This window comes from Streptopelia decaocto (genome assembly GCF_964273445.1).
Source record: "Streptopelia decaocto genome assembly, chromosome: 28".
Lineage (NCBI taxonomy): Eukaryota > Metazoa > Chordata > Aves > Columbiformes > Columbidae > Streptopelia > Streptopelia decaocto.
The window spans coordinates 708,358-721,479 of NC_138683.1; the positions used below are offsets into that span (position 1 = coordinate 708,358).

The following is a 13,122-nucleotide window of genomic DNA, read 5'->3' on the forward strand; positions in this document are numbered from 1 at the left end:
CATAGGGAGCCATAGGGAGCCATAGAGATCCATAGAGAGCCATAGGGAGCCATAGAGAGCCATAGAGAGCCATAGAGAGCCATAGAGAACAATGGGAGTCAATGGGGGCCATAGAGGTCAATGGAAGTCAATAGAGACCAATGGGAGTCAATGGGAGCCATAGGGACCCATAGGGAGCCATAGGGACCCATAGAGACCCATAGAGACGCATAGGGAGGGCGGGTTTTAGGACCCTGGGGAGTCCACAGGTCTCAATAGAAACCAATGGGGACCCATAGAGACCAATGGGGAGCCATAGGGCGGGTTTTAGGACCCTGGGGAGTCCACAGGTCCCAATAGAGACCAATGGGGACCCATAGAAACCAATGGGGACCCATAGAAACCAGTGGGGACCCATAGGGCCCATAGGGAGGGCGGGTTTTAAGACCCTGGGGAGTCTGCAGGTCCCAATAGAGACCAATGGGGACCCATAGGGTGGGTTTTAGGACCCTGGGGAGTCCACAGGTCCCAATAGAAACCAATGGGGACCCATAGAAACCAATGGGGACCCATAGAAACCAATGGGGACCATAGAGACCAATGGGGACCCATAGAGAGCAATGGGGACCCATAGGGAGGGCGGGTTTTAGGACCGTGGGGAGTCCGCAGGTCCCAATAGAAACCAATGGGCATCCATAGAGAGCAATGGGGACCCATAGAAACCAATGGGGACCCATAGAAACCAATGGGGACCATAGAGACCAATGGGGACCCATAGGGAGGGCGGGTTTTAGGACCCTGGGGAGTCCGCAGGTCCCAATAGGAACCAATGGGGACCCATAGAGAGCAATGGAGCAATGGGGCCCCATAGACCCCAATGGGGACCCATAGAAACCAATGGGGACCATAGAGAGCAATGGGGCCCCATAGACCCCAATGGGGACCCCCAGACCCCCCTGACCATGTGTCCCAGGGGCCCCCCGGCTCCGGGGGTCCTGCGGGGGGCCTGGGGGCGCTGCGCACGGCGCTGAGCATCCTGGAGAAGTACGGGCGCAACCTGCTGCAGCCGCGGCCGCCGCGGCACTGGCGCATGGTGCGCTTCGGCAACCCCGTGTTCCGCGGCACCGTGGACGCCGTGCGGGTGAGCGGACGGACGGCGGGCACCCCGGAACACACAGTGACCCCCATAGACCCCCATAGACCCCCATAGACCCCCATTGATTCCCTTTGACCCCCATTGACCCATTGACCCCCATTGACCCATTGACCCCCATTGCCCCTATTGTCCCCATTGATTCCCGTTGACCCCCATTGACCCCCATTGACCCCATGGACCCCCATGGACCCCCATGGACCGCCATTGACCGCCATTGACCCCATTGACCCCATTGAACCCTATTGATCCCCATTGACTCCTATTGGTCTCTATGGGTGTCTATGGGTCCCGTTGACCCCCATTGCCCCCCATTGCCCCCCATTGCCCCCCATTGCCCCCCATTGCCCCCCATTGCCCCCCATTGACCCCCATTAACTCCCATTAACTCCCATTGAATCCCATAGACCCCCATTGATTCCCGTTGACCCCCATAGACCCCTATAGACCCCCATAGACCCCCATTAACCCATTGACCCCCATTAAGCCATTGACCCCATTGACTCCCATTGACTCCCATTGACCCCATTGACCCCATTGACCCCCATTGACCCCCATTGACCCCCATTGACCCCATTGACCCCATTGACCCCATTGAACCCTATTGATCCCCATTGACTCCTATTGGTCTCTATGGGTGTCTATGGGTCCCGTTGACCCCCATTGACCCCCATTGACCCCCATTGACCCCCATTGACCCATTGACCCCCATTAAGCCATTGACCCCATTGACCCCCATTGACCCCCATTGACCCCGTTGACCCCGTTGACCCCGTTGACCCCATTGACCCCCATTGACCCCCATTGACCCCCGTTGACCCCGTTGACCCCGTTGACCCCATTGACCCCCATTGCCCCCCATTGCCCCCCATTGCCCCCATTGCCCCCATTGCCCCCATTGCCCCCCATTGCCCCCATTGCCCCATTGCCCCCATTGCCCCATTGCCCCCATGCCCCCCATCGCCCCCATGTCCCCCATCACCCCCTAGCCCCGTCTGGTCCCCATCCATCCCCATGCGTTCCAGGGGGGCCGCGCGGTGCTGCGCCTGCTGGGCTACAGCATGGAGTCCCCCGAGGGGCTGGGGTTCCCCCCGGGCGCCCCGCGCCCCGACGTGTCCCGCGTGGCGGCCGTGACGGCCGAGCTGCTGCTGCTGCGCACCGAGATCGACCTGCTCGCCGCCGTGAGTGGACTGGGACACTGGGACACTGGGGGGACTGGGGACACTGGGACACTGGGAGGGACTGGGGGGGACTGGGGGGCAATGGGAGCTGCTGCTGCTGCGCACTGAGATCGACCTGCTCGCCGCCGTGAGTGCTGGGATGGACTGGGGGGGACTGGGGGGGTCACTGGGACTCACTGGGAGGGACAGGGGGCTGGGAAACTCGGGGGTTAGAGGGACCCTGGCGGGGGTTTTAGGACCCTGGGGAGTCCAGAGGGATCATAGACACCATAGGGGCCCATGGAGACTCATAAGGACCTATACAGACCCATGGGGATCCATAGAGACCATAGGGATCTATAGGGAGGGTCGGTTTTAGGATCCTGGGGAGTCCGTAGGTCCCAATAGAGAGCAATGGGGACCCATAGAGACCCATAGTGACCATAGAGAGACCATAGGGAGCCATAGAGACCAATGGGGACCCATAGAGACCCATAGGGAGGGCGGGTTTTAGGACCCTGGGGAGTCCATGGGTCCCAATAGAGACCAATGGGGACCCATAGAGACCCATAGGGAGGGCGGGTTTTAGGACCCTGGGGAGTCCGCAGGTCCCAATAGGGAACAATGGGGACCCATAGAGACTCCTAGGGACCTACAGGGACTCATAGAGATCAACGGGGACTATAGAGACTTATAGGGACCCATAGAGACCCATACAGACCTATAGAGATCTGTAGGGAGGGCGGGTTTTAGGACCCTGGGGTGCCCATTGGTTCCAATAGAGACCAATGGGGACCCATAGAGACCATAGAGTGACCCATAGAGTGACCCATAGAGACCAACGGGGTCTATAGAAACCCATAGGGACCCATAGAGTCCCATAGAGACCCATAGGGACCCATAGAGCCCCATAGGGAGCTGTAGGGATCTATAGGGAGGGTGGGTTTTAGGACCCTGGCGGGGGTTGGGGTGATGCTGGTTATACTGGGAGAGTTTTGGGGGGGGTCACTGGTCCATACAGGTCTGTACTGGTCCATACTGGTCTGGGTTTGTTTTCCCCCATTCAGAACCAGCACCCGAACCCCCAGTTCTTCACCCAGATGCTGGTGGGGAGTGAGGTGAGAACTGGGGGGCAATGGGGGTCAATGGGGTCAATGGGTGTCAATGGGGTCAATGGGGGTCAATGGGGTCAATGGGGGTCAATGGGAGTCAATGGGGGGCAATGGGGGTCAATGGGGGTCAATGGGGATCAATGGGGGTCAATGGGGGTCAATGGGGTCAATGGGGATCAATGGGGGTCAATGGGGGTCAATGGGGTCAATGGGGGCAATGGGGTCAATGGAGTCAATGGGGGTCAATGGGGGCAATGGGGGGCAATGGGGGGCAATGGAGTCAATGGGGGGCAATGGGGGGCAATGGGGGCAATGGAGTCAATGGGGGGCAATGGGGGTCAATGGGGTCAATGGGGGTCAATGGGAGTCAATAGGGGTCAATGGGGTCAATGGGTGTCAATGGGGTCAATGGGGGTCAATGGGTCAATGGGGGTCAATGGGAGTCAATAGGGGTCAATGGGGATCAATGGGGGTCAATGGGGTCAATGGGGGTCAATGGGAGTCAATGGGGGGCAATGGGGGTCAATGGGGGTCAATGGGGGTCAATGGGGGTCAATGGGGTCAATGGGGTCAATGGGGATCAATGGGGGTCAATGGGGGTCAATGGGGGTCAATGGGGGGCAATGGGGTCAATGGAGTCAATGGGGGTCAATGGCGGTCAATGGGGGGCAATGGGGGCAATGGGGGGCAATGGAGTCAATGGGGGGCAATGGGGGGCAATGGGGGGCAATGGAGTCAATGGGGGGCAATGGGGGGCAATGGGGGTCAATGGGGTCAATGGGGGTCAATGGGGGTCAATGGGATCAATGGGGATCAATGGGGGTCAATGGGGTCAATGGGGGTCAATGGGGATCAATGGGGATCAATGGGAGTCAATGGGGGGCAATGGGGTCAATGGGGTCAATGGGGTCAATGGGGTCAATGGGGATCAATGGGGGCAATGGAGTCAATGGGGGGCAATGGGAGTCAATGGGGTCAATGGGGTCAATGGGGATCAATGGGGTCAATGGGGTCAATGGGAGTCAATGGGGTCAATGGGGTCAATGGGGTCAATGGGTGTCACTGGTCCCTACTGGTCCCTACTGGTCCCTACTGGTCCATACTGGTCCGTGCTGGTCCATACTGGTCCCTACTGGTCCATACTGGTCCATACTGGTCTCTCCCCCAGGAGCCGCTGGCGCCCGACTCTCCCGCAGTGGCCGACGCAGAGACCCCGAAACGTATGGGAGCCTATAGGGACCTCTATACCTTACATGGCATCTATGGGCTCTATGGGGCATCTGTGGCAACCTGGGGGGCTCTATGGGGTTCTATGGGGTCTCTATATGGTTGGGGGGCTCTATGGGGTCTCTATATGGTTGGGGGGCTCTTTGGGGTTCTATGGGGTCTCTATATGGTTGGGGGCTCTATGGGGTCTCTATATGGTTGGGGGGCTCTTTGGGGGCTCTATGGGGTCTCTATATGGTGGGGGGCTCTATGGGGTGTCTATGTGGTTGGGGGGCTCTATGGGGTCTCTATATGGTTGGGGGGCTCTATGGGGTTCTATGGGGTCTCTATATGGTTGGGGGCTCTATGGGGTCTCTATATGGTTGAGGGGTTCTATAGAGTCTGTATATGCTTGAGGTGCCCTATGGGGCCTCTGTGTGGTCGGGGGGTTCTATAGGGGCTCCATGGGCTCTCCATAGGGGCTCTATAGGTGCTGATGCCCCCGTTTCCCCCCAGGTGAGGCCCCCGCTGAGGACCCCGGGTAACGTACAGACCCCATAGGTGTCTTGTATACATGTTAATGCTCCCTGTATGGGGGCTGTGGGCAGCTATAGGGGCTCCATGGGGTCAATGGGGGTCAATGGGGGTCAATGGGGTCAATGGGGGTCAATGGGAGTCAATGGGAGTCAATGGGGGTCAATGGGGGTCAATGGGAGTCAATGGACATTAATGGGGGTCAATGGGGTCAATGGGGATCAATGGGGGTCAATGGGGGTCAATGGGAGTCAATGGGGATCAATGGGGGTCAATGGGGTCAATGGGGTCAATGGGGTCAGTGGGAATCAATGGGGGTCAATGGGAGTCAATGGGAGTCAATGGGGATTAATGGGGGTCAATGGGAATCAATGGGGTCAATGGGGGTCAATGGGGGTCAATGGGAGTCAATGGGGTCAATGGGGGTCAATGGGGGTCAATGGGGTCAATGGGGTCAATGGGGATTAATGGGGGTCAACAGGGTCAACGGGGTCAACGGGGTCAATGGGGGTCAATGGGGTCAATGGGGATCAATGGGGTCAATGGGGTCAATGGGAGTCAATGGGAGTCAATGGGGGTCAATGGGGGTCAATGGGGTCAGTGGGGATCAATGGGAGTCAATGGGAGTCAATGGGGGTCAATGGGAGTCAATGGGGGTCAATGGGAGTCAATGGGGGTCAATGGGGTCAGTGGGGATCAATGGGAGTCAATGGGAGTCAATGGGGGTCAATGGGAGTCAATGGGGGTCAATGGGGGTCAATGGGAGTCAATGGGGGTCAATGGGAGTCAATGGACATTAATGGGGGTCAATGGGGTCAATGGGGATCAATGGGGGTCAATGGGAGTCAATGGGGGTCAATGGGAGTCAATGGACATTAATGGGGGTCAATGGGGTCAATGGGGATCAATGGGGGTCAATGGGAGTCAATGGGGGTCAATGGGGGGCAATGGCTCCATAGGGGCTCCATAGGGCTCTATAGGCTCTATAGGTCCCCTGTGCTCCTCTAGCTGGGCCTGCGCGTCCTGCACGTTCCTGAACCGCGGGCCCAGCGTCCTGTGCGGCGTCTGCGAGCGCCCCCGCCTGGCCGGGAGGCCCCCGCCCCCCCCGGTGAGGACCCAGGAGTGCCCCAGGGACCCAGGAGTGCCCCAAGGGACCCAGGAGTTCGGGAGGGACCCAGGAGTGCCCCAAGGGACCCAGGAGTTCGGGAGGGACCCAGGAGTGCCCCAGGGACCCAGGAGTGCCCCAGGGACCCAGGAGTTCGGGAGGGACCCAGGAGTGCCCCAGGGACCCAGGAGTGCCCCAGGGGACCCAGGAGTGCCCCAAGGGACCCAGGAGTTCGGGAGGGACCCAGGCGTCCGGGTCTCTATGGTTTCCTGTTGCCGCACCCCCAGGACACACCCGCCCCGGCCCCGCCCATCGAAGTCCCGCCAATGGAAGCCCCGCCCACCAAAGCCCCGCCCAGCGCTGACTCCACCCCCCCGGACCACGCCCTCCCAAGCCCCGCCCACTGCGGCCCCGCCCCCGAACTGGAGCGGCAGCACCGGCTGCGGGAGGACGGGAAGAGGATGGTGGCCATAGTGAGGGTGAGGGCAGGGGTCAGGGGTCACGGGGTCAAGGGGGGGCATTGGGATCAATGGGAGTCAATGGGGGTCAATGGGGTCAATGGGATCAATGGGGGGCAATGGGAGTCAATGGGGGTCAATGGGGGTCAGTGGGATCAATGGGGTCAATGGGGATCAATGGGATCAATGGAATCAATGGGCATCAATGGGGTCAATGGGGGTCAATGGGGGTCAATGGAGTCAATGGGATCAATGGGAATCAATGGGGTCAATGGGAGTCAATGGGGGTCAATGGGGATCAATAAGAGTCAATGGGGGTCAATGGAGTCAATGGGATCAATGGGGTCAATGGGGGTCAATGGGATCAATGGGGTCAATGGGGGTCAATGGGATCAATGGGAGTCAATGGGGTCAATGGGGGTCAATGGGGGTCAATGGGGGTCAATGGGGTCAATGGGGTCAATGAGAGTCAATGGGGAATAATGGGAGGCAATGGGGAGCAGTGGAGGTCAATGGGATCAATGGGGATCAATGGGGGTCAATGGGAGTCAATGGGGTCAATGGGAGTCAATGGGGATCAATGGGAGTCAATGGGGTCAATGGGGGTCAATGGGGGTCAATGGAGTCAATGGGAGTCAATGGGGGTCAATGGGGATCAATGGGAGTCAATGGGGTCAATGGGGATCAATGGAGTCAATGGGAGTCAATGGGGGTCAATGGGGTCAATGGGGGTCAATGGGGTCAATGGGAGTCAATGGGGTCAATGGGGGTCAATGGGGTCAATGGGATCAATGGGGTCAATGGGAGTCAATGGGGGGCAATGGGAGTCAATGGGGATCAATGGGGATCAATGGGAGTCAATGGGGGGCAATGGGAGTCAATGGGGTCAATGGGGTCAATGGGGTCAATGGGAGTCAATGGGAGTCAATGGGAGTCAATGGGGTCAATGGAGTCAATGGGGATCAATGGGGATCAATGGGGATCAATGGGAGTCAATGGGGATCAGTGGGAGTCAATGGGGTCAATGGGGTCAATGGGGGTCAATGGGAGTCAATGGGGTCAATGGGGTCAATGGGGTCAATGGGAGTCAATGGGGATCAATGGGGATCAATGGGAGTCAATGGGGGGCAATGGGAGTCAATGGGGTCAATGGGAGTCAATGGGGTCAATGGGGATCAATGGGGGTCAATGGGGGGGTCCCTGGTCCGTACTGGTCCGTACCGGTCCGTACCGGTCCATACTGGTCCATACTGGTCCATACTGTTATACGGTTCCAGGAAGCCGAGGCGCAGGGCGTGGCCCCGGAAGCCGTGGTGGGCGTGGCCTGGGCGCTGGGCGGCCCGGTGGGCGTGGCCGTGGGCGTGGCCAAGGCCGCCCTGGGGGAGGCCTGGGCGGGGCTGGCGGGGGCGGGGCAGGGGGCGGGGCTGGGGCCGCTGTCCATCAAGGAGGCGGGGCTGGCCTGGAGCCACGCCCACGGCCACGCCCAGCGGGCGCTGCAGGCGGCCATTGGACGGCGGAGGCGGCAGGTGGGCGGGGCTTCAGGGGGGGTGGGCGGGGCTTGGGGAGGGTGGGACCCTGGGGAGGGTTTTAGGACCCTGGGGAGTCCATAGGTCCCAATAGAGACCAATGGGGACCCATAGAGACCTATAGAGTGACTTATAGAGACCATAGGGACCCATAGAGTGACCCAGAGAGACCATAGAGCCCTATAGGGACCCATAGAGACCCATAGGGACCCATAGGGAGCCATAGGGAGCTATAGGGACCCCCAAGGATCCATAGGGAGGGCGGGTTTTAGGACCCTGGGGAGTCTATGGGTCCCAATAGACACCAATGGGGACCCATAGAGACCATAGAGTGACCCATAGAGCCCTATAGGGAACCATAGAGACCCATAGGCACCATAGAGTGACCCATAGAGACCATAGGAACCCATAGAGAGCCATAGGGACCTATAGACATCAATAGGGAGGGTGGGTTTTAGGACCCTGGGGAGCCCATGGGTCCCAATGGAGACTAATGGGGACCCATAGAGACCTATAGAGTGCCCCATAGAGACCCACACAGACCTACAGAGACCCCTAGAGAGCTAAGGGACCCCTAGAGACCCATAGGGACCCATACAGACCCATAGGGACCCATCCAGACCCATAGAGACCCATAGGGAGCCATAGGGATCTATAGGGAGAGTGGGTTTTAGGACCCTGGGGTGGCTGGAGGTTCCAATAGAAACCAATGGGGACCCATAGAGAGCAATGGGGACCCATAGAGACCCATAGAAACCAATGGGGACCATAGAGACCTATAGGGAGGGTGGGTTTTAGGACCCTGGGGAGGCTGGAGGTCCCAATAGAAACCAATGGGGACCCATAGAGACCAATGGGGACCCATACAGACCCATAGAAACCGATGGGGACCCATAGAGACCAATGGGGACCCATAGGGAGGGTGGGTTTTAGGACCCTGGGGAGGCTGGAGGTCCCAATAGAAACCAATGGGGACCCATAGAGACCAATGGGGACCCATAGAGACCCATAGAAACCAATGGGGACCCATAGAGACCCATAGAAACCAATGGAGACCATAGAGACCTATAGGGAGGGTGGGTTTTAGGACCCTGGGGAGGCTGGAGGTCCCAATAGAAACCAATGGGGACCCATAGAGACCAATGGGGACCCATAGAGATCCATAGAAACCGATGGGGACCCATAGAGATCAATGGGGACCCATAGGGAGGGCGGGTTTTAGGACCCTGGGGAGGCTGGAGGTCCCAATAGAGACCAATGGGGACCCATAGAGACCAATGGGGACCATAGAGACCCATAGGGAGGGCGGGTTTTAGGACCCTGGGGAGTCCACAGGTCCCAATAGAAACCAATGGGGACCCATAGAGACCAATGGGGACCCATAGAGCCCAATGGGGACCCATAGAGCCCCATAGGGAGGGCGGGTTGGGTCTATACTGGTCCGTACTGGTCCGTACTGGTCCATACTGGTCTGTACTGGTCCCAGCTGCAGGCCCTGGCCGCCCTGGGGTTCCCGGATGTGGGCGTGGCCGGCCCCGCCCTCCAGCAGAACGGGGGCAGCCTCTGGGGGGCGCTGCGGGACCTGCAGCGCCAGAGGCTCCGCCCCCTGCTGCTCGGCCAATGGCGGCGCTCGGAGCCGCCCATCGACTTCCTGGCGCCCGACCCACAGGTACTGGTCCAGACTGGTCCATACTGGTCCATACTGGTCTATACTGATCCATAGTGGTCCATACTGGTCCATACTGGTCCATACTGGTCTATATTTGTTATACTGGTCCATACTGGTCCATACTGGTTCATACTGGGGGGACCTGGGGGGGTTGTTCCCAGCCTCTATTTGGTCTCTATGACCCCATACTGGCCTCTATGGCTCCATATCCGCCCATACTGGTCCATACTGGTTTATACTGGTCCATACTGGTCCATACTGGTTTATACTGGTTTGCCCCTCCAGCCCCTTGGGGGGTTGTTCCCAGCCTCTAACTGCTCTCTATTGATTTGTATTGATCCATATTGGTTTGTATTGACCTGTATTGACCTCTGTTGACCCATACTGGTCCATACTGGTCCATACTGGTCCATACTGGTCCATACTGGTTTATACTGGTTTGCCCCTCCAGCCCCTTGGGGGGTTGTTCCCAGTCTCTACCTCCTCTGTATTGGTTTGTATTGACCTCTATTGACCTCTATTGACCTCTATTGACCTCTATTGCCCCATACTGGTCCATACTGGTTTATACTGGTCTATACTGGTTCATACTGGTTTCCCCCTCCAGTCTCTTGGGGGGTTGTTCCCAGTCTCTACCTGCTCTGTATTGGTTTGTATTGACCTCTATTGACCTCTATTGACCTCTATTGCCCCATACTGGTCCATACTGGTTGATACTGGTCTCTATCGGTTGCAGGTGGCGACGCGGCGGGCGCTGGCGGCGCTGGGGCTGCGCAGCTGGGGCCGGGCGCGCCTGCTGGTGTCGCTGGCGCGGGAGCTGGGGGCGCTGGGGGAGCCCCCGGCGCTGCCCGAGCTGCTGGAGGCCGTGGGGGGGTGCGATGACCCCCGGGAGCTGCGGCGGCGCCTGCGCTGCCAGTGCCAGCTCTGCGGCTGGGACATGGCCAGACAGCAGGTACGGGGCTATGGGGGATATGGGGGCAATGGGAGTCAATGGGGGGCAATGGGGGTCAATGGGGGGCAATGGGGGTCAATGGGGTCAATGGGCTGCTGGAGGCCGTGGGGGGGTGCGATGACCCCCGGGAGCTGCGGCGGCGCCTGCGCTGCCAGTGCCGGCTCTGCGGGTGGGACATGGCCAGACAGCAGGTACGGGGATGGGGGATATGGGGGGCTATGGGGGCAATGGGGGGCAATGGAATCAATGGGGGTCAATGGGATTCAATGGGATTCAATGGGGGTCAACAGGACTCAATGGAGATCAATGGGAGTCAATGGGACCCATAGACACCCATAGAGATCAATAGAAGTCAATGGGAGTCAATGGGGATCAATGGGGGTCAATGGGGATCAATGGGAGTCAATGGGACTCATAGACACCCATAGAGATCAATAGAAGTCAATGGGGGTCAATGGGGATCAATGGGAGTCAATGGGACCCATAGATACCCATAGAGATCAATGGGATCAATGGGGTCAATGGGGGTCAATGGGAGTCAATGGGAGTCAATGGGAGTCAATGGGAGTCAATGGGAGTCAGTGGGGGTCAATGGGAGTCAATGGGAGTCAATGGCGGTCAATGGGGATTAATTGCACCCATAGACACCCGTAGAGATCAATAGAAGTCAATGGGGCTCAATGGGGCTCAATGGGGATCGATAAAAGTCAATGGGAGTCAATGGGGGTCAATGGGAGTGAATGGGAATCATTGGGGGTCAATGGGACCCATAGACACCCATAGAGATCAATAGAAGTCAATGGGGTCAATGGGAGTCAATGGGACCCATAGACACCCATAGAGATCAATAGAAGTCAATGGGGTCAATGGGGGTCTATGGGGGTCTATGGGGTCAATGGGGGTCAATGGGGGTCAATGGGGTCAATGGGGATCAATGGGGTCAATGGGGGTCAATGGGGTCAATGGGGATCAATGGGAGTCAATGGGAGTCAATGGGGGTCAATGGGGTCAATGGGGTCAATGGGAGTCAATGGGAGTCAATGGGAGTCAATGGGAGTCAATGGGGTCAATGGGGTCAATGGGGTCAATGGGGGCGATGGGGGTCAATGGGGGTCAATGGGACCCATAGACACCCATAGAGATCAATAGAAGTCAATGGGGTCAATGGGTCAATGGGGTCAATGGAATCAATGGGGGTCAATGGGGATCAATGGGAGTCAATGGGAGTGAATGGGAATCATTGGGGGTCAATTGGGGTCAATGGGGGTCAATCGGGGTCAATGGGGGTCAATGGGGATCAATGGGAGTCAATGGGACCCATAGACACCCATAGAGATCAATAGAAGTCAATGGGGGGCAATGGGTCAATGGGGTCAATGGGGTCAATGGAATCAATGGGGGTCAATGGGGGTCAATGGGAGTCAATGGGGATCAATGGGGGTCAATGGGGGTCAATGGGTCAATGGGGTCAATGGAGTCAATGGGGGTCAATGGGGGTCAATGGGAGTCAATGGGGGTCAATGGGAGTCAATGGGGTCAATGGGAGTCAATGGGGTCAATGGGGGTCAATGGGGTCAATGGGGTCAATGGGACCCATAGACACCCATAGAGATCACTGGAAGTCAATGGGACTCAACGGTCTCTATGGGTCCCTATGGGTCCCTATAGCTCCTCCCTCTGCTCCAACCCTATAGATGCCCTTTGCCCTTTGCCCTTTAGGCGCAGTGGCTGACGGGCTGCGAGTGCCCCCTGTGCCCCGAGTGCTTCCGGGGGCACTTCCAGGTGGGGGTGACGGAGCGGGGGGTGCAGGACCTGGTGTGCCCCGCCTGCGGGAAACCCGACCTATCCGACGAGAACGCCCGCACCTGCTACTTCTCCACCCTGGACACCCAGGTACGGGGGGGTCAGGGGGTGCGGGGGGGTCTGGGGGACACACCTCTGAAATTTGGGGTGAATCGGAGCTATTTTGGGCAAGTTACGGGGCGATTTGGGGGGTCCCGGCGGCGCTTGAGCCATATGGGAAACGGAATATTTTTGGTATAATGACCCAAAATAGTCACTTTTTGACCCATGTACAGGGGGGTCATGGGGTTCTTGGGGGTGTAAGGGGGTGGTTTGTGAAATTTGGGGTGAATCGGGGTGATTTTGGGCAAGTTATGGGGTGATTTGCGGGGTCCTGGTGGCATGGAACTTAGGGAGTTCACCATATTGGAAACGGAATATTTTTGGTATAATGACCCAAAATAGTCACTTTTTGACCAATGTACG

The 13,122-nt window shown here is 58.1% G+C and overlaps 1 protein-coding gene across 1 annotated transcript in view; it reads left to right on the forward strand.

Annotated features, from left to right (window-relative positions):
• Positions 1-13,122, forward strand: part of SUPT16H (SPT16 homolog, facilitates chromatin remodeling subunit) — a 37,136-nt gene that overhangs the window by 757 nt on the left and 23,257 nt on the right. The window contains exons 3-13 of the mRNA XM_082073927.1: positions 953-1,120; positions 2,158-2,313; positions 3,360-3,410; positions 4,573-4,624; positions 5,127-5,151; positions 6,153-6,252; positions 6,537-6,728; positions 7,985-8,233; positions 9,720-9,902; positions 10,639-10,854; positions 12,574-12,747. Coding sequence (XP_081930053.1) covers positions 953-1,120; positions 2,158-2,313; positions 3,360-3,410; positions 4,573-4,624; positions 5,127-5,151; positions 6,153-6,252; positions 6,537-6,728; positions 7,985-8,233; positions 9,720-9,902; positions 10,639-10,854; positions 12,574-12,747 — 1,566 coding nt within the window. The remainder of the gene's footprint in view (positions 1-952; positions 1,121-2,157; positions 2,314-3,359; positions 3,411-4,572; positions 4,625-5,126; positions 5,152-6,152; positions 6,253-6,536; positions 6,729-7,984; positions 8,234-9,719; positions 9,903-10,638; positions 10,855-12,573; positions 12,748-13,122) is intronic.